Consider the following 25,311-nt stretch of genomic DNA (forward strand, 5'->3'; position numbering starts at 1 on the left):
TGGACCGTGAGGAGAGGTGGCGGCAGGAAGACCAGCAGGCGACTCAAACGCTGCTTGGACTTCTGAGGGAGCAAACGGACACGCTCCGGCGCCTTGTTGATGTTCTGCAGGAACGGAGGCAGGAGGACAGAGCCCCGCTGCAGTCTATCAGGAGCCGCACTCCCCCGCCACCAAGTCCCATACCCCCCTCGCCCAAAGTCCAAAGAAGGAGGGGCGGGAGAGTCCGTGAAAACTCTCACTCCACCCCTGCAGACTGCTCAAGCACCAGAAGGCTGTCATTCCCCAAAATTTGAAAAGTCCTTTCCTGGCCGCCTCAAGCAAGCCCCCGTCCAAGTTTCACCCCCCAGTTTCATGTGTGGTTATTAATAAAAAATACGTTTTTGTTCATTACTGTTTCAGTCATGCTGTTTTGAGGGAGAGTCTGTCTGCAGGGGGGGAAGGGGCTTGGTAATTGGACAGGACATTCACCTTTAGCAGGCTACAGAGGCGGGGGCAGGTCCAGCAGCAGGGCACATACACAGTGCACTGACTAGTTACCCTGGTCAGTCTGGGAGGTGGTTTTCATGTTCTGTGCGTGGGGTGGGGGGGGTGTTGCTCTGTGACTTTGTGGTGGGGGAGGGCAGTTACAGATGTTATGCAGCGGTCCTTGTCCTGGATCACAGAGCCACGCAGCAGGGGATCTGTAACCCTCCTCCCCCTGCCATAAAGTCACACAGCCCCCACATACACGCAGTCCCGCTCAGGAGGGCTGGCAGGCTCCGTGGAAACAACCAATCCGCCACTGCGATTCCTGTCATTCCTGGAGTTTAGAAGGATCATTTGCATCAGTACACTACACCCGCTCCCCACCACAGTCTGCGTCCCAGGTTTAAAACATTCCCGCGAAAACAGTAATAAAGACAACAGTGTTCATTAACAAAATAAAACTAAATTTATTTTTTTGGAAGGGGGTGGTGGGGGTCTGTAACTGGAGAGGATAGTCATCCTTAACTGGGTAAAGAAACAGGGGCAGGTTCAGCTTCTCTGAACAGAAACTTTAAAGTCACTGGTCACCCTGCTCAGTGTGGAACCTGGCTTTCAAAGCCTCCCGGATGCACAGCGCGTCCCGCTGGGCTCTTCTAATTGCCTGGCTGTCTGGCTGGGCGTAATCAGATGCCAGGCTATTTGCCTCAACCTCCCACCCCGCCATAAAGGTCTCCCCCTTGCTCTCACACAGATTGTGGAGCACACAGCAAGCAGCTATAACAATGGGGATATTGGTTTCGCTGAGATCACAGCGAGTGAGTAAGCTTCTCCATCTCCCCTTGAGACGTCCAAAAGCACACTCCACCACCATTCTGCACTTGCTCAGCCGGTAGTTGAAGAGTTCTTTTTCAGAGTCCAGGGCGCCAGTGTAGGGCTTCATGAGCCAGGGCATTAGCGGGTAGGCTGGGTCCCCAAGGATGACTGTAGGCATCTCCACATCCCCAAGAGTTATTTTGTGGTCCGGGAAGTAAATACCTTCCTGCAGCCGTCTAAACAGACCAGAGTTCCTGAAGACGCGAGCGTCATGAACCTTGCCCGGCCATCCGACGTTGATGTTGGTAAAACGTCCCCTGTGGTCCACCAGTGCTTGCAGCACCATTGAAAAGTAGCCCTTTCGGTTGATGTACTGGCTGGCCTGGTGGTCCGGTCCCAGGATAGGGATGTGAGTTCCATCTATAGCCCCACCGCAGTTTGGGAATCCCATCGCGGCGAAGCCATCTATGATGACCTCCACGTTTCCCAGGGTCACTACCTTTGAGAGCAGTACCTTGACGATTGCCTTGGCTACTTGCATCACAACAACCCCCACGGTAGATTTGCCCACGCCAAACTGGTTCGCGACAGACCAGTAGCTGTCCGGCGTTGCAAGCTTCCAGAGGGCTATGGCCACTCGCTTCTGGACAGTCAGGGCTGCTCGCATCCGGGTGTCATTGCGCTTCAGGGCAGGTGACAGCAACTCACAAAGTTCCAGGAAAGTCCCCTTCCGCATGCGAAAGTTTCGCAGCCACTGGGATTCGTCCCAGACCTGCAGCACGATGCGGTCCCACCAGTCAGTGCTTGTTTCCCGTGCCCAGAATCGCCGTTCCACAACATCCAGATGACCCATTGTCACCGTGATGTCCTCGGAGCTGGGTCCCGTGCTTTGTGAGAGGTCTGTGCCCCTCTCAGAGTTCAGGCCCTCACCGCGGTGCCGTAGCCTCCTCGCCTGGTTCATCTGCATCTGCCTCTGGGAAAGGTGGATGATAACCTGCGAGGCGTTCACAAGTGCCACAACTGCAGCGATGGTCGCAGCGGGATCCATGCTCGCAGTGCTGTGGCGTCCGCGCTGTCACTGACCCGAAAAGCGCGCGAACTGATTTCCCGCCGGCGCTTTCAGGGAGGGAGGGAGGGAGGGCGGTATTGACAGACGGATGACGACAATTACCCAAAAGCACCCTTGACCCTTTTTTTTTACCCAGAAGGCATTGGCGGCTCGACCCAGAATTCCAATGGGCTGCGGGGACTGCGGGAACTGTGGGATAGCTGCCCACAGTGCACCGCTTCCAATGTCAACGCTTTCCCCGTTAGTGTGGACTCACAAAGTCGAATTACTGTCCTTAGTGTGGACACACAAGTTCGACTTAGCAATATTGATTCCACATATTCGATTTAAGTGAAATCGAAATACCCTCGTAGTGTAGACATACCCTCAGTTTCTCCATCCCCCAAGAGAGGTTTGCAAGGTGCTTTGACAGCCCACTTTGACTGTAGCGCTGCAGGGCAAGGGCCCAGATTTTCTGGTCTGTTTGTTCCGCACCTAGTACAATGGGACAAAGGACACCAGGCACGACCACAATACAATAATACAATAAGGCACTGAATATTATCCCTTTCACAGCTGAGAACTAATGCTCTCAGTCCAGCAGAGCAGCTCCGAGCGCCCTGCAATCTTGACATCTCTGTAGCCCCAGCCATGCCTGGTTTCCCCTGGTGACCAATTGCCATGCTGCTGTAACGCTGCCTCAAGAGGGGTTCTGTCATACACAGGGTGCAAAAACACCAGAACTGTCTGCTGGGGCCCGAGCCAGGGGTGGCTATGGGACGACCTGTGTCTCTTGGGTTCTGATTCAGCAAGTGCCTAAAGTCAAACCTGACTTTAAGGGGCTGGCTACACTGAATCCGTAGCCCCTGCTCCTACACATTTCTGCCTGCCCACACACACACACATGCTACTACATGTGTGTGCGCATGCCCACGGCCACACCCACACATCCCACAAGCATGTGCTTACTTAGGGCTAGTCTACACTGGCAATGTTAAAGTGCTGCCACGGCAGCGCTTTAACGTGGCTGTGTAGTCACAGCAGAGCACGGGGAGACAGCTCTCCCAGCACTGTAAAAACCCACCTCATGAGGGGAGTAGCTCCCAGCGCTGGTGCACTGCCTATGCTGGTGCTTTAGAGCACTGAAACTTGCTGCACTCGGGGTGTGTTTTTTCACACCCCTGAGCGAGAAGGTTGCAGCGCTGTGAAGTGCCAGTGTAGAGAAGCCCTTACACTTTGAACCCATGTGTGCTTGCATGCTTGAATGGGGGTAAGAACCCAGGCTCTGCTTCAGCTTGGGCTGCAACCCACCCACTCTGCAGTGAGGACGCAGGCAAAATCAGTGGCGTGATCACACTGTCACAGTGCCCTCAGGGCGGCCGGTTCTCCTGGAAATGGCAGGGAAAGGACCCTGGCATTGCATAGCACAGAGACCCCTGGGACATGCCTCTGACACACATGGGCCAGAGCAGAAACTGAGGCCACAGTAAGTCGGGGAGGTTAACCCAGCGGCAGGGCAGCCGGACCATAGGCGCCAACTCCATGGGTGCTCCGGGGCTCAAGCACCCACGGGGGAAAAAAATAGTGGGTGCTCAAGTCAGCACCCAGGAGTCAGCGCTTGAGTGTGGAATGTGATAAATTCTGTGCTGCTAACAACTTCTACCCTTGGGGCACGGAGTTTGTTTATAAACAGAGGTAGGGTGATTAAGATAAAAGGCTTGTCATTAAATGAAATTAAGGATTGTTAGATTATCCTGAAAGCATTCCCAGGCACTCCAGTTAAAAGATAGGGTAGGAACAAATGGTCCATTTTCAGAATGGAGAGAAGTAAATAGTGGTGTGCCCCCCCCCAAAGGGTTTGTACTGGTCTGGGACCAGTGCTGTTCAACATATTCATAAATCATCTGCAAAAAGGGTAAACGCTGAAGTGGCAAAGTTTGCAGATGATACAGAATTATTCAAGGTAGTTAAGTCCAAAACAGACTGCAAAGAGTTACAAAGGGATCTCACAAAACTGTGTGACTTGACAACAAAATGACAGATGAAATTCAATGTTAAATGCAAAGTAATGCACATGGCAAAATATAATCCCAATAATACATATAAAATGATGGTGCCTAAATTAGCTGTTACCCATCAAGAAAAAGATCTTGGAGTCATTTGGGGTACTCTGGAAGCACTATGTTTCCAGAGAACTGAAAATTCATAAGAATCCTTCTCACTGTGCCTGTATCATCCTGAATTGTGGCATGCTCATTCTCGTGCTTCAGAAGATTTAAAAATTCTCTCCAGTCATCAATGGGACACACGCAACTGAATAACGTAGCTGTTCTTAACGTGCATCAAAATAATACCAGGGAACCTAGATGTAAATAAGATTGCTGACAGTTTCATCCAGAAACTACAGGGAGACATAATGTCTTTAAACTGGGACGTTAGTGAAGACAGCTTGTGATTGCAATGATCTTAATATACCATAATTCATGATAATGTAATTATGTAGTTCATAACAATGTAATCATTATTAAAATAGTAAAGATACCAGTGATAGACACATTCAATAACTAGAATATGAAAGAAGTATATAAATATGCTGAAAATAGCCTCCCCCAAAACTGGCAGAGTGCCCCCCCAAACACACACACCTCTTCAAAAGCACCCTCCGGCAAAAACAAAAGTCAGCACCTATGAGCTGGATCCTTAGTGTGTGATGTGACTAGTGCCAGTGACTTTAATGGGACAGTTCAAGTGCTTAAAGCAGGGGTAGGCAACCTATGGCATGTGTTTGGAGGTTTTTAAGGCCCGGCTTGACAAAGCCCTGGCTGGGATGATTTAGTTGTGAATTGGTCCTGCTTTGAGCAGGGGGTTGGACTAGATGACCTCCTGAGGTCCCTTCCAACCCTGATATTCTATGATTCTATGTGTGCCGAAGGCGGCACGCAAGCTGATTTTCAGTGGCAGTCACACTGCCCAGGTCCTGGCCACTGGTCCGGCCACCGATCCGGGGGGCTCTGCATTTTAATTTAATTTTAAATTAAGCTTCTTAAGCATTTTAAAAACCTTATTTACTTTACATACAACAATAGTATTATAGACTTATAGAAAGAGACCTTCTAAAAACGTTAAAATGTATTACTGGCACGCGAAACCTTAAATTAGAGTGACTAAATGAAGACTCGGCACACCACTTCTAAAAGGTTGCCGACCCCTGGCTTAAAGCTTCACCCGCTGGCTGAACTGGGACCCTAGGGAAGGCCTGGAAACAGGGCTGTGCGTTTGCCTAAGGTGGGGCAGGGGCTGAAGCTCTGGGACTTGCTGATGCTGCCAGGAGCTGATTCGTTTCAAAGCTGCCTGTGCCCCTGGCGGCCCATGCAACGGATGCATGTTAGAGCTTTGCAGACAAAAGCCATTCTTCCTCTCCTAGCCTGCAGGGCCACACCAGCTCTGGAGAGGCCTTCCCGCCGGGGGCATCCTTGCCAGATCAGGCAGCCCTCACTCAGTGCTGGTGGGCCTGAGTGGAAGAGCCCAGCTCGACGCTGCCCCGGTGCCTCTGCTTCTTGTGTCCGTCTCAACACCAGGGCAAAGCAGGGGCAAGCCGTCACCACTCAGATTTGGGAATGGTCGACGTCCCCGCTGCACTGAATCAGTGGGGCAATGGTGAAGCTGGCTGCAGGAGCAAGGTGGGGTTTGCGGTTATGGCCCTCGGCTGTCACTGAGGGGTTTGTAAACGGAACAAATTACGTAGCAAAGCTGCCGAGCAAAGAGAGCCCTGAGGCACCATTGCAGAGCTGCTTTGCACTCCCATCCAAGTGCCTGGCTACACTACCAGGACAGAGGCATTGCCCCAGGGATGTTCCCCTGGTGATCGTGAAGCCACTCTCCAAGCAGCACGGCCTGGGGCTTAGAGTCTCTGATGCTGGTTATGCTGATGTGGCTGGCACGCAATCAGCGGCACTTTCCTCAATCATGACTGGCCCCCGGGAGGCTAACAGAGTCTGGCTGAATACCAAACAGCTCAGCCCTACTGGCTATGGCACTACCATTCTTGGTGCCCCATGGGCAGAGGGTTGGGCTCACAGCTCATCACAACTTGTGGCTGGCACTGCTATGCCAGGGAAGTCTCTCTGCACTGTCCCAGCAAGGCTCTGGTGAATGGATGAGCCACTGAGGCCTTGAGCAAAGCCACTAAACCTACTGCAGCTGTTCCTCCGATCAGACCAATCGGCAGCGCACCACCCTGCTACTTACAGTGACACACCTAGCCCCTGGGTTCAAATGCCAATGTAACCACCCCCTGCTGCACTTCAGAAGTGGGTATCAACCACAGGAGCTTCCACGCTGAAGCTCAGCCTGCTACCACTCAAACTAAACCAGCAAAGCCACTAACTGGCTGCAGTAGTAGGCTGTTACCCCTCTATGGCCCAACCACTCATGGTGGCCACAACATTCATATCAGAGGCCCATTCACAAAGGCAGAGTCGGGGACAGTTTTTTAAAGAACTTTAATAAGCTAAAACCATTTTTTTTGCTTTGTTTTTATTGTTGTTAAAAATGTCATTGCTGTAAACTTGAGAACGGCCATGTGCCCAGGGGCAACGCCCAGGTCCAAGGGCAGGCACATGAGGCAGGACGTGCCCATGGCTCCTGCTCAGTGCTGGGATACAGGGTGATCAGGGCGGGGGGGAATGGGAAAATATCAACAAGCCCGCCCTGGCCGCGTTCTCTGCTATACATCTATGCACAGGCAGCAGGGAGCCAGCTGGGAAACCTGACTCACAGTCGCACCTCCACTTCCCAGATGTGGCACCGGAGCCATTGCCCTCCAGATGTGGTGCTGGCTGAAGCGGCAGAGTCCTGCTCCAAGGAGGATGCTGAGGCCCTCACCCCACCCCCACGCCTGTCTGTTTCCTTCATGAAGCCAGTGTTTTCATTGCTCCTTTTGGCAGCCTCGGACACCCGGCTCCTCTCTGCCTGCACCAGGGGGAGCGGCTCGCCGGCTCCCTGCGTGAAAAGTGTGGGCTCCACAGGTGCCCCTCAGTTTGTGTAGACCTGAGTTCCGATCACACGCATGATTTCCTTCTGGATCTTGGGGTCCTGAGTGTTTATATTGGCGTCTCCTACTTGTCCGTCTTCGTACCTGGGAGGGGCGAGGCAGGGAAAGCACCATGAGGGGGGACTCAGCGAGCACCCAGAGCTTCCCAGAGTGCCCATCACCAGCATGTCCCTGCTCCAGCAATAACCCTCCCTGGGCCACACCCCCATCGAGGGGAGCAGAGCTGGGGTCTCCAGGCCCTCGGACAGAGGGGGAGGTCTCTGATTGCAAAGACAGGCACCTTGCTCTGTGTCTGGGCAAGGGGCTGGCAGGAGGGAGATGAGCCCCAGCTAAACCGCCCAGGTTTGCCAGTGGGGTCGCAGAATGGGAGCCATTCCATTGCTAACACCCCTCCCTGAGCAGAGCCAGGCTGCGGGCGCCAGCAGCCTGGGTGTCAATGTCTGGTCGTAGCTCTCAGCTCCGAGATGGGTCCGTCTCGGCAGGGCTGGCCTCCTGGTGACAGAGTGCAGACCCCTCTGCTGTGCTGCTGGCACTGAGCACCAGGCCAGGGGCTCTGCCTGCCAGCACCTCCCTGCCCAGCGCCCCCTTGTGCCCCCAGCTGGCAGGCACCAGGCCCTGAGCTGTGCGGAGCCAAGGGGAGCAGGCTCTGGGGCTCACCTTCCTCCCACTGCTGACAGCTGCACGCCAGTGCCGCTCTGGCTGGCTGGGGCAGGGGATGCCATAGGGAGAGGGGGCGGTAATGAATGGGGGGGCCTGGTGTGGAAGGAGGGGGCAGTGGGGCTGGAGGCTGCACTTGAGCATCCATTTGGTGGCACACAGGATGCTGCTGGGCCCTGGAGACCTCCCTGGGGGGCGGTGGCGGTGAGGGGCACTGCGTTCTCCTCTCCCCTCCCGTATGGGGCTGAGTCGAGATGCTGACTAATGGTTCGCATGCTCTTGCTGTTTGGGCCGTCCTGGTGCAGTTTGAGCCATCCCATCCCCAAAGGGGGAGCTGCCCCCACCCCACACGCAGGGCCACTCCCCACTCGCGCCCTGGCACTCACACAAAGAAGAAACGGGTGCAGACATGGTCCGAGACCGGGCACACCCAGATGTTCCCATGCTTCTGGAGATCCTTCGAGGTGATCACTGCAAAGGGAGGAGGTGTCAGACAGGCACCAGGTGCGCTCACGGCTCACACACAAAGCTGGGGCCCTGCCTTGGATGCCAGTTCCATGGGGCTGTCCCTGGGTACGTGTGTCCTGCCACACCAGGCTGTGGGGGGGAAGGGCTGCCTCCCCATGCCAGACAGGAGTGCTGGGAGAGGCACAACCACCAAGGAATAATGGGGTGACCATGCCAATGACACCCATGGTGCTGCACAATGGCGCTGCCTGGCAGTGACCCCAGGGAACTGCACCATTATCTACCCACTGTCCTGTTAACACCTGTTACTGCAGCCTGGCTGTGCTCCCATCAGTCACCTCATTTAATTAATCCACTGAAGTGTACCCATTCAACAGGATAATGGGGTGAGATTTGGGCCTGTGCTGGGAGGAATGGTAGATACACTGGAGGCAGTGGCGTAGCCAGCTTCTAAGAGGAGGGGGAGCAAACATAAAAAAGGCGCCGCCCCCTTGGCTCCTCCTCTGGCCACGCCCCCCTTGGCTCCTCCTCCGGCTGCTCCGCGCCCCCCCCCCGGCTGGCTCCTCCAACCGCACCGCCCCTCCCCCCCATGGCTCCTCCGGCCCTGCCGTGCCACCCCCGCACACCCCCCCTCGCTCCTCCGGCTGTGGCTGCCGGCCGCATGCTGCGCCCCCCCCGCTCCTCCGGCCGCGTGCCCACCGGGCCGCCAACCTGCACCCCCCCGCTCCTCCAGCGGCGACTCCTGGCCGCGCTGCGGGCCGCATGCCGCCCGCGCCACCCCCCCGCTCCGCCGGCCGCGTGCCCGCCACCCGCCCATGACTGCCGCCAGCGCTAACAGCATTTTGGGCTGTATTAGTAGGAGCACTGCCAGCAGATCGAGGAACGTGATCATTCCCCTCTATTCAACATTGGTGAGGCCTCACCTGGAGTACTGTGTTCAGTTTTGATCCCCACACTACAAGAAGGATGTGGAAAAATTTGAAAGAGTCCAGCAGAGGGCAACAAAAATGATTAGGGGGCTGGAGCACATGATTTACGAGGAGAGGCTGAGGGAACTGGGATTATTTAGTCTGCAGAAGAGAAGAATAATGGGGGATTTGATAGCTGCTTTCAACTACCTGAAAGGGAGTTCCAAAGAGGATGGATCTAGACTGTTCTCAGTGGTATTGGATGACAGAACAAGGAGTAATGGTCTCAAGTTGCAGCGGGGGAGGTTTAGGTTGGATATTAGGGGAAAGTTTTTCACTAGGAGGGTGGTGAAGCACTGGAATGGGTTACCTAGGGAGGTGGTGGAATCTCCATCCTTAGAGGTTTTTAAGGTCAGGCTTGACAAAGCCCTGGCTGGGATGATTTAGTTGGTGTTGGTCCTGCTTTGGGCAAGGGGTTTGACTAGATGACCTCCTGAGGTCCCTTCCAACCCTGATATTCTATGATTCTGATTCTATGCAGGAGGTTCTTCATCTTTTTCATTCTGAGCCCCCCCCCCCCCCCCCCCCAACATGCTATAAAAACTCCACAGCCCACCTGTGTCAAAACAACTGGTTTTCTGCATATCCAGTATATTAAAAGCCAGGGCCAGCGTTATGGGGTAGCAAGCAGGGCAACTGCCCAAAGCCCCATGCCACACAGGGCCCCGCAAAGCTAAGTTGCTCGGGCTTCAGCTTCAGCCCCAGGCGGCTCGGGCTTCAGCTTTCTGCCCTGAGCCCCAGCAAATCTAAAGCTGGGCCAGCTCTCTGGTTTATTTTGGCGGACCACCCTGAAACCTGCTCGAGGCCCCCCAGAGGGCCCCAGGTCCCTGGTTGAGAACCGCTGGACTACATGATCTAATGGTCTGGCCTTAAAAACTCTAGGAATCATTAGGATCGCCCCAAGGGACCTGCCTATACAACAGGGGTAGGCAACGTTTCAGAAGTGGTGTGCCAAGTTCACTCTAATTTAAGGTTTCGCGTGCCGGTAATACATTTTAATGTTTTTAGAAGGTCTCTCTCTATAAATGTATATTATATAAATAAACGATTGTTGTATTTAAAGTAAATAAGGTTTTTAAAATATTTAAGAAGCTTCATTTAAAATAAAATTAAAATGCAGATCTTATCAGTTTAGTGTAATCCTTGCCCTCGCTTTTCCTTGCTGAGTTTTCCAATGTGGGCTACATCAGGGGGTGACTGAAGAGCGCTGGGTCGAGGCCAGGAGCAGAGCCCTGGGCTGGCTGCCGGTACCCCAGGCTGGCAGTGGGCTGAGCGGGGCCGGCGACCGGAACCCCAGACCAGCAGCGGGATGAGCTGCTCAGCCCACCGCCGGCTCCACTCAGTCCGCTGCCGGTCTGGGGTTCCAGCAGGGGTGAAAGTAACTTACATGTCTTTCAGGTACTGTCATATTGCAACCCCCCTCAGGGGGAGGAGCTCAGGGGCTGGGGATGTGTGGGTGTGGGGGGGAGCACTCAGGGTAGGGGGTTGGGGCGCGGGGGGCTCAGGGCAGGGGGTGGGGATGTGGATGATGCAGGAGTCAGGGCTGGGAGCATGGGGGGTGCAGGAGTCAAGGTTGGGTGGCGTGAGGGGCTCAGGGCAGGGGGTTGGGGTGTGTGTGTGTTGGGGGGCTTGGGGCTGGCCTGGGACAGTCCCGGTTGCAGCCAGGTTACCTGGATGGTGGATGGGTCCCTGCCCCACGCTGTTCCTGTTCCTGCCAAGGGAGCTGTGGGCCAGCTGTGTGTACACCCCCTGCCAGCCCGAGGTTCCGTACATCCAGGCCAGCAGCGGGCTGAGCGGGACCGGCAGCTGGAACCCCAGCTGTCAGGAGCCGGCGGACGGAACTCCAGACCGGCAGTGGGCTGAGCCGCTCAGCCCGCCGCCGCTCTGGAGTCCCGGCCGCTGGCCCCGCTCAGCCCGCCGCTGCTCTGGGGTTTCGGTCGCCGGCCCCTTGCCAGCCGGGGTTCTGGCCACCGGGACCCCAGCTGGCAAGGGGCCGGCAGCCGGAACCTAGAAGTGAAAGTAAGGTGGAGCATGCACGGGGCTGAGTGGGGCCGGCGTGCCATTAAAAATCGGCTTGCGTGCCACCTTTGGCACGCGGGTTGCCGACCCCGCTATACAATTATGTTTCAAAACATACAAAAAGGAGTTGACTAACATCAACTGAATAGCGTTATTATTTATTTGTATTGTTGGATCATCTAGGAGCCCCCACTGAGATCAAGACCCCATTGCGCTAGGAACTATATAAACACGCAGCAAGAGACAGTCCCTGCGCCAAAGAGCGTGCAGTCCAGCCAGACAAGTGAGGAAAGAGCCGATGGAAAGGGAGTTAGGCTACAAGCAAAGAGCCTAGAGGTGGCTGGGATTGATTCAGTTCAACTTTTTTTGTCAAAAAAAAAAAAAATGCAGAATCATTGAAACCGAAACTTCTGGTGGGAAAGTTTGGACAAATGTCTCAACTCCAAAGCATATTTGGAAAAACCGTTTCTGAACCGTCGAAATGCCCATTTTGACATTTCTCAGAACAAAACATTCTGGTTCCTCCAGTTGGAAAGTCCTGTCCATTTCAAAACTCAAGCCAGTTAGAGTAAAACATAGAAAATGAAAAGCGGGCAAAATGTTTTGACTTTATGGCAATGGAACGTTCGACTGAGCCAAACCAAAACGCCTTCAGATTTCCAATGCATGAACGTTTTCAAGTTTTCACTTTTCATCCCAATTTGGGACTGGAAGACATTTCTCAAATTTTCACAGGAAAAGAAAACTGTTTCCTGCCCAACGTGAAGAGCAAAACCCTTTCCCCCCCACCCACTGGCCCCAGGAAGGGACGGGCAGGAGTCACACCAGCCCCAGGGTCAGTGGGCTCAGACCCAATAGAGGGCATAAGCCAATTCCAAAGCATAGGGGCCCAGCACTGGAAATGCCCAGGCAGGGTGTCTGGCTCTGGGGAGAGTTCACAAGAGAACATCGGCTGATCTCAACTACTACATGGGGGCCTGGGGAGGAGGCAGGATCCCAGCCAGACAGTCCCACCAGGCAGGGCTTTAAAAAGTCAGTATCAGCCCCTGGAGCTGTGCCCAGAAGCCACCAGGGATCCACCCAGATCCCATGGGCAGGCCCCATCCATGCCAGAGCCCAGCCATCAGCTGATCAAGAGTGAGCCCCAGCCAGACCACCATTCCCCAAGCCCTTTCCCCAGCCAGGCACTGAGAAAAGCAAACACGCTGAACCCACTGGGCTCAGCACAGAAGAGGCCGAGACCTACCTGTCACGCGCAGCTCATGGTGGCTCACTGCCTCCCACAGCCTCACAGCCATGCTGAAAGTGAGGAGGTGATCTAGCAGAGTCCCTGCAACCCTCACTGCTACCAGGGAAAGCTGCTGAGGAGGAGCCAGAGCTAACACCACCCTTCTGGGTCTCCAAGAGAAGACTCCTGAGTGAGTGATGCCAGCCAAAGCTCCACCAGAGACAACGTGGCATGGGTCCCCTCCAGTCATGGACCAGCCCCCAGACTGGCCCAGATACTCCTAGACAGGGAGAAACGATGCCCACCACAGCACAAGGCCCGGGACACACTGTGCCACAGCCATTTGTGTGGCAGAGAGGGGACACCAGCATATGGACGGCCAAGATGATGAATGGGCAGCACGTCCCACTAGGGCATGGAGCGAGCAGACCACCAGCTGCACAGCCCAGCAGGAAGGGATGGCACGCTGCGATAGTCTGTGCTCAGAGAACAGGCAATAGGCAGCCAGGTTTCTGGCACCCACCATTCCAACCCCACCTTGTTCCAGTGCCATTCCTGGGGTCCCAGGGCCCTCAAGGCGGTGAGTGAGGACACCCCTTCCTCCACCTCTTACCTTCACAAAGTGCTATACAGTTTAGATTCCGACTCTGTAGGAACCGGGACTGGATGGATCGAGTCTGCAAACAAACCACAAAGTCTGGGTTACCATGACCTGCCTGGCTCCCCACTCGGGTTGCGTCACTGCTCTGCCTTTGCAGTGGCCGGTCCTGCCCCTTTCATAGTCCAAGCTCCGTAGGAGCCGCCAATCACAGTGGAGAGTATTGACCACGTCAGAGGTATAAACACTGATAACCCAACCAGGGCTGGACCCCGGCCCTGCTTTCTTCATTTGTTGCTCTCAGTAATTTGTAGAGTTCTGGGCTCTGTGGCCCAGCCCCCAACTGAGGGTGGGACCCGAAGTGCCCCTCAATGCCCACTGGCAGAGGGCCCACTACACCGTAACTCGTATCAGACCCGACACACTGTTGTCCTAACATGTCTCTAAAACATAAGGTATCATACGTAAACTGGTGACATGTTGGTCCTGAAAGTCACTGCGTAACGCATGTACAGATTAGGTACAAAGAGTTGTATATGTGTGCTGGAAATATGTTTGGGAGACGGAGCATGACCCCAGCTTACCCTAGGCAAAGGAATGTCTGACAGGCTTGATGACCGGTACAGGACAATGAAAGTACATTTACATATCAGGTGAACAAAGTCATCAAGCTAACAGGCAACGGAGGAAGGCGCTCAGTGAGCTCACCGGGGCTCGAAGCCTGCATGCCCAGGAAGTCTTTCTGGCTCTTGAAACAAAGACAATAGACTTTGGAAATTGTAAGAGAGAGCACAAAGACATTCTAAGTATCTATCACTTAAGCAAGGCCAGAGCCCTGGGAATCTTCAGCCATGGGGGTTGAAGTCTCTGAGAAGAGGTTATAAGTGAGAAATTGCCTGAGACCAAGCTTGTGAGCTGTTATGCTTTTGACGCTAGAAAGCGGGTTTTACTTTTGTTTAGCTTGTAACCAGACAAGCCTCTTGCTTAGTATCACTTAAATCTCTGTTCTGTATAAATCAACGTATTCTTGTTTTCTTACCAAACCATCTCAGCGTTGTGCATGGAAGTGAAGGGCGAGTCTTCAGCTAACCTAACCAACTGGTGTGCACACCGTCTCTTTGGAGGCAGCGAATGCAAGTGTCCAGTGAAAGGGGCTGACACTGCAGGGAGACCGCTCCAGGGAGCGCAGGAACTGGGGTTCACTGATGGGTCCTAGCAAGGCAAGGCTTAGACGGGCAGAGCCTTGAGGAGTGTGTGGTGAGGTGGGCTGGCTGGGTGGCAGGGAGCTGACTCACAGTTTAAGCTCCAGCACAGTTCCCACTTGTGGAGGCAGAGGGGTAACACAGTGGCGTTCGGTACTGAACAGAGCATCACAGAGGGGTGGGTCTTTTCTTTGGGCAGGCTCCACCCCCCCCTTCTCAGGATTCAAACAGGCTGCCCCCAGGCTGTGCACAGCAAACAGCCAGCTGTCCACCCCAGTGAGCAGTGCCGTATCCACCCCACCCTGAACAGTGACGGAGGAATTCCCAGTCTCACTGCTCCCATGGGCGGACCAAGATTGGATGCTTGTAAATTGGAGAGGCTGATGGCTCAGGCTGGGCTCACTGCAGGCAGAGCTGTACAGGTTTGGCGCACACACACACACACACACACACACACACACACACACACACACAGAGCTCTGCCAATGCATCCCAGCCTTGTCTCAGGACACACAATCAGCTTCATGCTTTGCAAAAATAGAGCCAGAATAAATCCCACCAAACATCTGATAGATGTAAATAGCCAGGTCTCCAGATGTAGACGCCCAGGGCACAAACCAGAGAGGTAGATGAGGCTGACTATACACATTTTATAGATGGGTAAACTGAGGCACAGAAAGTGGGGGTTTTCAGAAGTTGACTGTTTTCACAAGTTGACTGCCCACTGACATCAATGGGACCACAGTCGGGCCAATACTAAGAGGTTATGGCCCTTACCAAAAGAACAACAGAACAGCAAATAGAACCTAGGAGCCCTGAGCCCCAGTCGCCTGCTCTAACCACTGGACAACATTCCCTCCCCTCAGGCACAGAAGCAACAGTGATTGCGCAAACACATCTCAGGCATGACACAAGCCAGTCTTGCACATACCCCTGCGGCTGGCGTAAGGACAGAAGGACAAACAGAGGCTGTGCATGGCTGGGGTTCCAGGGACAAGGCCCAGCAAGCAATACCGCCGGTTACCTGAGGGATGGTGTTCATTCGGTTATATCTCTGGACGAGCTCATCCTTTGAGGGCATCCTGTGTTGTCCTTTCCCCATCCCTGTTGGACAATAAAGGAAGAACAGCAGCACAGGTCAGCAGTTACTGGGGAAAGGCCGCCCTCCTCTTGCTAGATCCTGTGTCCAGGATGCTCCACAAGGCACAGCTGCTCGCTGAAGGAGGCGAAAGGATGAGGCCAGCTCTCCATGCAGATCAATATTGCCCTGGCAATGCACTGCCAAACCCAAGGCTGTGCCATGACCCAAGCAGACATTCCCATGAAGAACATTAGATGGTGCAGGAACCCTCTCATATACAGGAGCACAAATGCATGCGTGCACGTGGGAACTACCATGCAGGGGGCTGACTTGGTGAGTGTAACCACATAGGGACATGTGTCCCTGGAGATCATTTGGGCAAGAGCTGAGACGACCATCTTCAGTCTGCTGTCTATCTTTTAGGAGGCAAGACTGAGTGAGGTCCGTAACATGGCCCCACCACACCACAGCCACTCATGGATTTAGCCCCAGTGGGAGGACTGGACCCACTCTTACAGCTTGGGAACTGGAACACAGGGTAGATCACATGATTTGCCTAAAGCCACAGCATTTGCAGCTGAGCTGGGAATTGACCCCATGTCTCCTGAGCTACAGCCCAGCACACAGCTCCACCAGGCCACGTCTTACCCTGCGTTTATACCTCATCGGCTACATGATACCTGCCCTGTAGCTTAACAATCACAGGTGCTCAGGGAGGAGGAGACTCTGTAATAAGGTGCTCCTGAAAGGGCCAAGCACTGCGGAACGACAGAGAGCCACAGCTGCCACCATCTAGGGCCGCCTGGGGCCATTGTGAAGGACAAAGGTGGGGAGCGAGTGACACTGCTGAAGGCAGGGTCTGAGCCTTGTCAACAGGAGTTGCTGTGGTTCCCTGTTAGTCTGGAGTTTAACAGGACCTGGAGCTCAAATTCTGTCTCCCCCCATCCCCCTCAAACTGCCATGGGGCAGCGTCAATCCACAGAAGCCAGATGAACCCCAGAGCAGCCAGCTGGCTCCCTAGGTGCTTGTGGCTGAAGCAGGGGCACGTTGACTTTCTCTGCCATCCCGCTGGCCTGGGCTGGGCCCCCCAGACATGCATTGTCACCAAATGCTCCAGGTGAAGATCCAACCCGACTGGGAATATCCATGGGTCAGGGCCCTTGACAGACGATGCAGCGATGAATCTGACTTTCCAGAGCTAAGGGGCAAGATCTGCAGCAGTGTGATGTGTCTCAGGGACGCTCAAGCTGGAGGGGGGTTAAGCAGACACGGCTTCTACTGCCCTCGTTTGCTTCCTGATGTGCCCTAAGAGACATCAGCCCATTGGCCCCAGATCCCCAGAGTGAGTAGTGTAAAAGGGCCCTGGGAATCAGAAAGCTCCCCGAGTTCACCTCCCCGCAGAGAGGGGAATAAACAGGGACCAGGAGTCTCCACGTCCCCCAGCTCTCTGGCCTGGGTTAGACAGGAGGCCAGACTAGGTGATCACGGCGGTCCCTTCTGGCCTTTGAATCTGTGAATCCATGGGACCAAGAGAAGGGCCAGCAGAAACCCTGGCGGGGGATCTGTGGGGACTCTCCCTCCACCCCCACTGGCCACGGCAGCACTAAGGCTGGGGCGACCTACCACTCAGGGTAGTTCCTCTGCTGGCCACATGCCTGCTGCTGGTGTGGCCAATGAGCCATGTGGAAGCTGTGCAGAGGGGACAGAGCTGGCTGCCTGGATGGGCAGCCAGGCTTCCCTCCACATGGCCCTGCTGCACTCCCAGGCTAGCTGGCTTGGCTCCCCTTTGCGCCCCACTGCAGGGGGAGGGGGAGGCAAAGCGTTTGCCAATGGAACTCAAGAGGAACCGTCCCCTGTTCATCAGGCGAGCAGAGTGGAGAGGAGGGAAGGAGGGCGAGGCAGGGAGAGCAGGTAACAGACCCAGTCATGCCAGTGCTTCGCAGCCTTCCCCAGAGCAGGACACACACACCCCATCTACCAATGCAGCTTGGTCGCTGCCCCTGACACCGGCATGTGACCCACCTGAAAGCCATGACCCCAGGCTACCCCCGCTCTAGGTGTTCATACCATGCCTATCACCAAATCATGACAGTACCCTCAAGGCACTACAGTCATTCATTCCCCAGACAGGATGGCTCTCTAGACAGTGCAGCCAGGGGCTTTCAAGAGGCACTGCTCTATAATGCACAGGCAGCAGCTGATATAATGCTAGGCTGGACTAGACACAAGGGCACTTACCACAGGGGCCAATCTCACCCCGGCCCCGGGAAATGCAGGGGGACAATCAATTGGCTTTTCCTGCTTACCGGGGCTGGAAGGGTGCTCTGACTGGAATTTCCAACACCGCTCCCAGAGAGGCACCGAAATGACTGGCCCGATTTGCTTAGGGGCTCCGCCCACTGAGTACAGCAGGTGCAGGGCTCTCTGGGAAATCTGGCCCCGGTGAAGGGTTCCAAGCACTGGAAATCTGGGCCTGAGCTCTTTTGAAGAGATAAAGCCAGATTTTCAGAGTTCCTGTGGAGAGACTTTTGCAGATCAAATAAATCAAGCAAGCCCCAGCATGGGAAAGGCTTGAGAGGTGATGGGCTAAGAGACGAGGGCCCTAGTCCTCACTGAAGCCAATAAAAGCTTCAGATACGCAAGGGAGGCAGGACTGGGCTCCCAGTTTGCATCGGGTTTCTTACTGTGCTGATGCAATGGCTGAGAGAACTGGGCCAGCCGGGAAGCCGGGAGCCCTGGCAGACACATCGGGGGAAGTATGTTAATTAAAGCTAGTTGGAAAACAGGTTATTTCTCTATGGCAAATTTCTACACAAATTAAACAAGTTATTTTTGTCCAAATTTTCCATGGGAAATGTTGATATTTCTCTGAAAAATGGGAAACTGAAAGCGAACGAGTTCAGTATGGAAATGCTGCTGTGGTGCCCATAGCAGTTGTAGTTCAGCTGCTTCATGTTCTTCTTCTCTTAAGTGGAGCACAGAGTCTGGTCCAAGAGGTGAACGCAGCTGAACCACTCAGTAATAGGGACCATAATGTAATATCTTTGGAGGGGGGGAAATGCCACAGAAACCCACCCCAGTCACACTTTACTTCAAAAAGGGGAACTACACAAAAAGGAGGAAGTTCATTAAATGGAAATTAAAAGGGACAGTCTCAAGGGGGAAATGCCTGCAAACTGCATAGACACTATTTTAAAACACCATGACAGAGGTTCAGACTAAATGTATACCCCAAATAGAACAGAACAGTAAGAGAACCAAAACACATGCTGCAATGGCTAAAGAGCGGAGTAAAAGAGGTGGTTAGGGGTAAAAAGGTATCCTTTAAAAATTGGAAGTCAAATCCTAGTGAGGAAAATAAAACAGAGCATAAACTCTGGCAAGTCAAGTGTAAAAGCATATTAAGGCAGACTAAGAAAGACTGAAGAGCAACTAGCTAAAGACACAAAAACTAACAGCAATTTTTTTAAGCACCGCAGAAGCAGGAAGTCTGCCAAATAATCAATGAGGGCACTGGATGATTGAGGTACTAAATGAGCACTCAAGGAAGACAAGGCCATTGTGGAGAAGCTAAATGAATTCTTTGCATCAGTTTTCACTGCAGAGGATGTGAGGGAGATCCCCACACCTGAGCCATTCTGAGGAACCATCTCAGACTGAGGTGTCAATAGAGGAGGTTTTGGAATAAATAGCTAAATTAAACAGTAATAAGTCACCAGGACCAGCTGGTATTCACCCAAGAGTTCTGAAGGAACTCATATATGAAATCGCAGAATTAATATCTGTGGTATGTAACCTATTGCTTAAATCAGCCTCTGTACCAGATGACTGGAGGATAGCTAATGTAATGCTGATTTTTTTTTAAAAGGCCGCAGAGGTGATCCTGGCAAGTACAGGCTGATAAGCCCAACTTCAGTACCAGACAAATTGGTTGAAACTGTAGTAAAGAAGAGAATTATCAGATACATAAACATGATATGTTGGGGAAAAGTCAACACAATTTTTGTAGAAGGAAATCATGCCTCACCAATCTATTACAATTCTTTGAGGGGGGTCAACAAGTATATGATCCAGTCGGTATAGTTTTCTTGGACTTTCAGAAAGTCTTTGACAAGGTCCCACACCAAAGGCTGTTAGGCAAACTAAGCAGTCATGGGATAAGAGGGAAGGTCCTTTCATGGATCAGTAACTGGTTAAAAGATAGGAAACAAAGGGTAGGAATAAATGGTCAGTTTTCAGAACGGAGAGAGGTAAATAGTGGTGTCCCCTAGGGGTCTGTATTGGGACCAGTGCTGTTCAACATATTCATAAATGATCTGGAAAAATGGGTAAACAGTGAGGTGGCAAAATTTTCAGATGATACAAAATTACTCAAGAGAGTTAAGTCCAAAGCTGACAGCAAAGAGTTACAAAGGGATCTCACAAAACTGGGGGATTGGGTAACAAAATGGTAGATGAAATTCAATATTGATAAGTGTGAAGTAATGTACATTGGAAAAAAATAATCCCAACTATGGATACAAAATGCCGGGGTCTAAATTAGTTGTTACCACTCAAGACAGAGATCTTGGCGTTATTGAGGATAGTTGTCTGAAAACATCTGCTCAACATGCAGTGGCAGTCACAAAAGCTAACCCAATGTTAGGAACTATTAGAAAAGGGATAGATAAAAAACAGAAAATATCATGCCACTATATAAATCCATGGTATGCCCACACAGTGAATACTGCTTGAAGTTCTGGTCACCCCATCTCAAACAAGGAGTATTAGAATTGGGAATGGTACAGAGAAGGGCAACAAAAATTATTAGGGGTGTGGACAAGCTTCCATTTGAGGAGAGATTAAAAAAATGGGACTCTTCATCTTAGAAAAGAGACAACTAAGGGAGGATATGATAGAGTCTACAAAATCATGACTGGTGTGGAGAAAGTGAATAGGGAAGTGTTATTTATCCCATCACATAACACACAAACCAGGGGTGCCCCAATGAAATTAATAGGTAGTAGTTTAAAACAAACATAAGGAAGTATTTCTTCACACAACCCACAATCAGCCTGTGGATCTCATTACCAGGGGATGCTGTGAAGGCCAAAACAATAACTAGATTCAGAAAAGAATTAGATATGTTCATGGAGGACAGGTCCCTCAATGGCTATCAGCCAAGATGGCCAGAGACTCAACCCCATGCTCTGGGCATCCTTAAACCTCTGACTGCCAGAAGCTGGGACTGGACGACAGGGGATGGATCACTTGATAATTGCTCTGTTCTGTTCATTCCCTCTGAAGCACCTGGCATTGGCCACTGTCCTAAGAAAGGATACTGGGTGAGATGGACCTTTGGTCTGACCCAGTATGGCCCTACTTATGTTCTATGGGCTAAACCCCCTGGTCAGACTACATCTCCCATGGTTCACCACAGTCTCCCCTCTTGGAGAGGTGGGTGATGCATCATGAGAAATAAAATCTAGCTGGGGAGCCTGGCCCAGAGAGGAGAAAGGGGACACGAGGTGCCTGAACTACAGCTTCCAGGGGGTATTCGGGTTTTGGATGAAAAATCAAAGCTTCCCCCAGGAAGCAGATGCTTTGCAGAGAGACATTCATTGTCCATCTGTTCCTGAGACATTGATGGCACCTTCCAGATTGCAGGCATGGGAGGCTGCTTCTCAAAATCAGTGCCATGCAATGCTGGAGAAGAACCAGGACCCACCCACCCCCCCGCCCCAGGCTGGCAGAGTCGCCTTCCTGACTGTACCTGTCTGTGACAGCAGATATCCACGTAGCCAGGGACTTCCCATCAGAGAAGACCCATCGCCCCGTCAGACCAAGGCAGGATCTGGCACTCCCGGCCAATGGCTGCGGGTACATCCCAGGGCATGTTACAGAGAGAGAGGTGGGGAGGGGAGAATGAGGGAGCCGTGCGATGCATGGGGACTGCCATAGATGAGACGGGCACACACACAAACACACCACAAAACAGGCATGCTGGCGCCACTAAGCAGGCGTGTCTCTGAGAAGGCAGGCATGAGCAAGCGTTAATCCCAGGAGGCCACAGGACCAGCTCCCCTACAATTTAAACCTGCCTCCATGCCACCGGCACGCCCTGCCCAGACACCCTGGATGGAGCTGTTCTTGGCAATAGCCCTGAGGGGGACAGCCTGGAGCACAGGGGTGACAGAGGAGCAGGGTCTGGGGGCACTCATGCCAATCACACACAGCTCTGGCTGGAAGCAACATGTGCAGATAGGCCTCGCATCAAGCCCAGCCCAGTGCGCAGACCAGAGCCCCGGAGGGCAGGCTGTGCAGGCCGACCCACGTGGGAAACCCCGCTCAGAACTGGCCCTGGGAGCCGCATTCTCCTTCCCTAATACACATGGCTTCTGGAAAATGCTGTTTGCATGTGCTTCTCCCAGCCTGAGCGGTGTGCAACTGGCACGAGCCCTTTCCACAGGGCGCCCAGAACTGCCCCAGCCCAGCAGCGTCCCTCCCAGGCTGGGTTTGCAACAGGACATGGAGGGGAACGTGTAGTTCTCCAGGGCCATGGGGTGCACAGACAGACGGGGAGAGAGGAGAGCCTCTTACCTGAGTATCCAAAGGAAATACTGGAGATGGGGCTCAGATAGATGCCTTTGCCATAGGCTGCTCCATGCAGCTTGCAGGAAAACACCAGCGTGAGCAACACAGGCAGAGGGCGTGAGCATGTACCCAGGGGGCGCCGCATCCACCAGCCCAGGGCCAGGGCGGGGAGAAACCAACAGGGCACAGACTGGCCAGACTGCAGGCCCTCCCCCGCTAGTCAGTCTGTCCATCCGCCCCATGCTGCAGACCCTTCCTCTGCCTGTCGGTCTGTCCATCCGCCCCACGCTGCCAGCATCTCCCCCACCTGTTGGTCTGTCCATCTGCCCCACGCTGCAGGCCCCTCCCCTGCATGTTGTCTAGCCGTCTCCCCCCATCTCCCACCAGTCAGTCTGTCCAACTACTTTTCTGTCTGCTTGTCCCACTCAGGAGCAGCTGAGCCTGCAGAGCCAGTGCCTGGGCACTGCTGGGAGCGGGGCGGGTTTGGGAAAGTCGGCTGCTGGGAGCTGAGCTGAGCTGCAGTGAGAAGAGGAGAGGGCATGGCCTTGGGCGTGGGACCCTCCCCAGGTGGGCTGTCAGTGAAAATCTACTGCCCTGGGAGCCCTCGGACACGTCTCCCGCTGGCACACCCTGCTGATGGGAGACTCTGCTGCTGGTGCTCACTGCAGCCCAGCACTGCAGGGGTTAATCTCGCCCCACAAAGCTGGGCTCTGTTCTAATGCCAGCTAGGCCAGAGCCCAGACCTCAGACCCACTGGCTCGCTCAATGCCCAGGAGAGCCTAGGTCACCTGCATGTGGCCACACCCAGCCCATGTGGTCAGCACGCTGGCAGAGGGCTGGCACCAGGCCGTTACCTGCAGTTTGGTGTAGGACGCATTGACCAGCCCGTTGCGTAGGATGGAATGCCAGTTCTCAATGTGAGATCCACTGCAAGAGCAAGGAACCAGCACGTCAGGCACACAGCCCTGCCCAGCACTGCCATCCTGCATGCACCCCTGCTCACACCTGTCCCCTCACGCACCCGCCCTCCACTCCTTCACTGGCACCTAGCACACACACAGCCAGCCACTCCCTTGCTACCAGAGCAGCACCCGCCCCGGCCTCCCTCTCTCCCACGCACCCACACCCGGGATGGCAAGGCCAGAGGTGGAACTTCCGGCTGGAACAGACGCCCATGTGAGCGCTAAACGCCACCGTGTCTGTGGCAGTGCGGGCACCAGGAGGGGCTGACCGCCCCGAGGACAATCCCAGGAGCGAGCCTAGCCACATACCTAGGGCGGCTAGCCCCTCCCGCTATGCCTGGCTATGTCCATGCCAGTTGGACTCAAACCTCCTGCTCCAGAGCAGTCAGACCCACAGATACACCCTCCCCTAGGGCTGGTGCGGCTTTGTAAAGTCCCAAGAACTCTCTCCTCTGCTGGGGCATGCCCAGCCTCCCCTTCTGAATGGCCCTGGGCCTCTGGCAGGATGGTGGGCCAGGCTGAATGGAGACAGAGGTTCGGCAGACCCAGCCAGCAGCCCTTCCCAAGGAGCTCCCTACTCACGCACCCTGGGGATGCAGGCAGCCTCCCAGGGCTCCTCATCAGCCCTGCGGTGCCCCAGAATGCCCAGCTGTGCCATGGCCACACAACACAGACTTAGCCGGGCAGCCCCAGGAAGGTCCCGCTTAGTGCAGGTAAGTTTAGATCCTTCTGCACTTCTGGGCTTTGAGGCAGCAGGCTGGGATTCTCAGGAGAGCAGCCCCCACTGCTCCGTCTGGGCCTGGCCGTGCCTTTGCCCTCCCAGGGTAAGGAAATAATGCAAGTTAGCTGGTCCCTGTCAGCTGCCAGCCCCTTTGGGGCTGGAGTCCCTGTTCTGGGCAATGGATTGAGCTGGTTCTGATCTGACCCAGAGGGTCCTTCCCCTCCCAAGCGCACAGCACCACCATGCCACTGCCAGGCGGGCTCGCAGGGCCCGATCCAAAGCCCAATGGGGGTCTTTCCATTGACTCCAATGGGCTGTGGATCGGGGCCTAAGTTTCCTTATCTAGCAGCAACCCCATTCCCCCAGCCTGCCTGTAGCCAGAGTTCTCCCCCAGGTACACTGACCCTCTCGCCTGGCTGGGTACCTGGTTCAACTGCTGCAGCAGGGGCTTGGCTCGCTCTCTCTGGGCACTAGCGCCCCCAGGGCATTGCTACCAGAGCAGGGACAGGCCCCACTGCAGGGATTCTTCCGACATGCTGCAGTGAAGGAGAACCTGGGGCAGCAGCGCCAGCCAGTTTGGAGCCCCCAGGAAGAAGCAGCGGGGAGCTGCCCCAAGGGGAAGGGCCCCGTCCCGCCGCAGACTCACTGAAAAGCGAAGGTGCTCCCGTAGAGTTTCTTGGCTGTGCGGAACCGGGCTTCCTTGGCTGGGGGGCTGCTCAGCAGGAGGAACTGGTGTGAGGTGTGCATGAATTTCAGCTGCTACCAAGGGAAACAGACCAGCAAAAAGGGGAGGGAGCGAGCGAGCAAGAGAGAGATAAAAGAGAGAGATCATGCAGGGAAGTCGGTCCCCAGCGCTAAACCCCCATCCCAACCCCACCACCGTCTCCAGGAGCCAGTGCAGGACCCAATAGTGCAGACCCCTCCACACCTCAGGGACGCTGGGTGCCAGGCAGTGACTGGTGGGGTGGAAGCAAACCAAGGCTGCTCCCTGAGTGGCTAGCGATGGCCACAGACGGAGCCTTTCAGCTTCCCAGGCCAGTCCCTCTCGGTAGGGCCTTCAGGCTGTTACCAGTGACCTAGGAGCGAGTGTACATGGGCCGGGGAGCCGTGCTGGGAACTGGGGGTTGGGGAAGCTCCGGCCCACTGTGGCAATACGGAGCAGGGCTGCACTCACTGGGCATGCAGGAGGGAGCAGGATGGTGGCACGCAGCCAGCCTGACCCAAAAGGAAGGAGCTCGTACCCTGAAAGGGGGGCGGCCACGTACCCTGCTGAGAGGCAGCTTGACAATGTGAGATCTGTTACTGGAGATTATCCTAGGGAGGAGAAAGAGGCCGTTAGAACTACGGGGTTACCCTGCCAGATCAGCCATTGGCCCAGTTAGGACATCTTAGATCAGACCAGTACACACTCTTCACATATTGAATCAGAGCCCAGCCCATCCAGCGTGGCATCCC

At 54.3% G+C, this 25,311-nt stretch overlaps 1 protein-coding gene across 1 annotated transcript in view; it reads right to left on the reverse strand.

Annotated features, from left to right (window-relative positions):
- Positions 1-7,360: 7,360 nt before the first annotated feature.
- PARP6 (poly(ADP-ribose) polymerase family member 6) overlaps positions 7,361-25,311 on the reverse strand; it is a 37,813-nt gene continuing 19,862 nt past the window's right edge. The window contains exons 14-21 of the mRNA XM_065412691.1: positions 25,122-25,170; positions 24,503-24,615; positions 23,028-23,100; positions 22,180-22,249; positions 15,544-15,623; positions 13,333-13,396; positions 8,423-8,507; positions 7,361-7,463 (exon numbers count right to left, since the gene is read on the reverse strand). Coding sequence (XP_065268763.1) covers positions 7,361-7,463; positions 8,423-8,507; positions 13,333-13,396; positions 15,544-15,623; positions 22,180-22,249; positions 23,028-23,100; positions 24,503-24,615; positions 25,122-25,170 — 637 coding nt within the window. The remainder of the gene's footprint in view (positions 7,464-8,422; positions 8,508-13,332; positions 13,397-15,543; positions 15,624-22,179; positions 22,250-23,027; positions 23,101-24,502; positions 24,616-25,121; positions 25,171-25,311) is intronic.

The sequence above is a fragment of the Emys orbicularis genome, chromosome 10 (genome assembly GCF_028017835.1).
Source record: "Emys orbicularis isolate rEmyOrb1 chromosome 10, rEmyOrb1.hap1, whole genome shotgun sequence".
In the NCBI taxonomy this organism is placed as follows: domain Eukaryota; kingdom Metazoa; phylum Chordata; order Testudines; family Emydidae; genus Emys; species Emys orbicularis.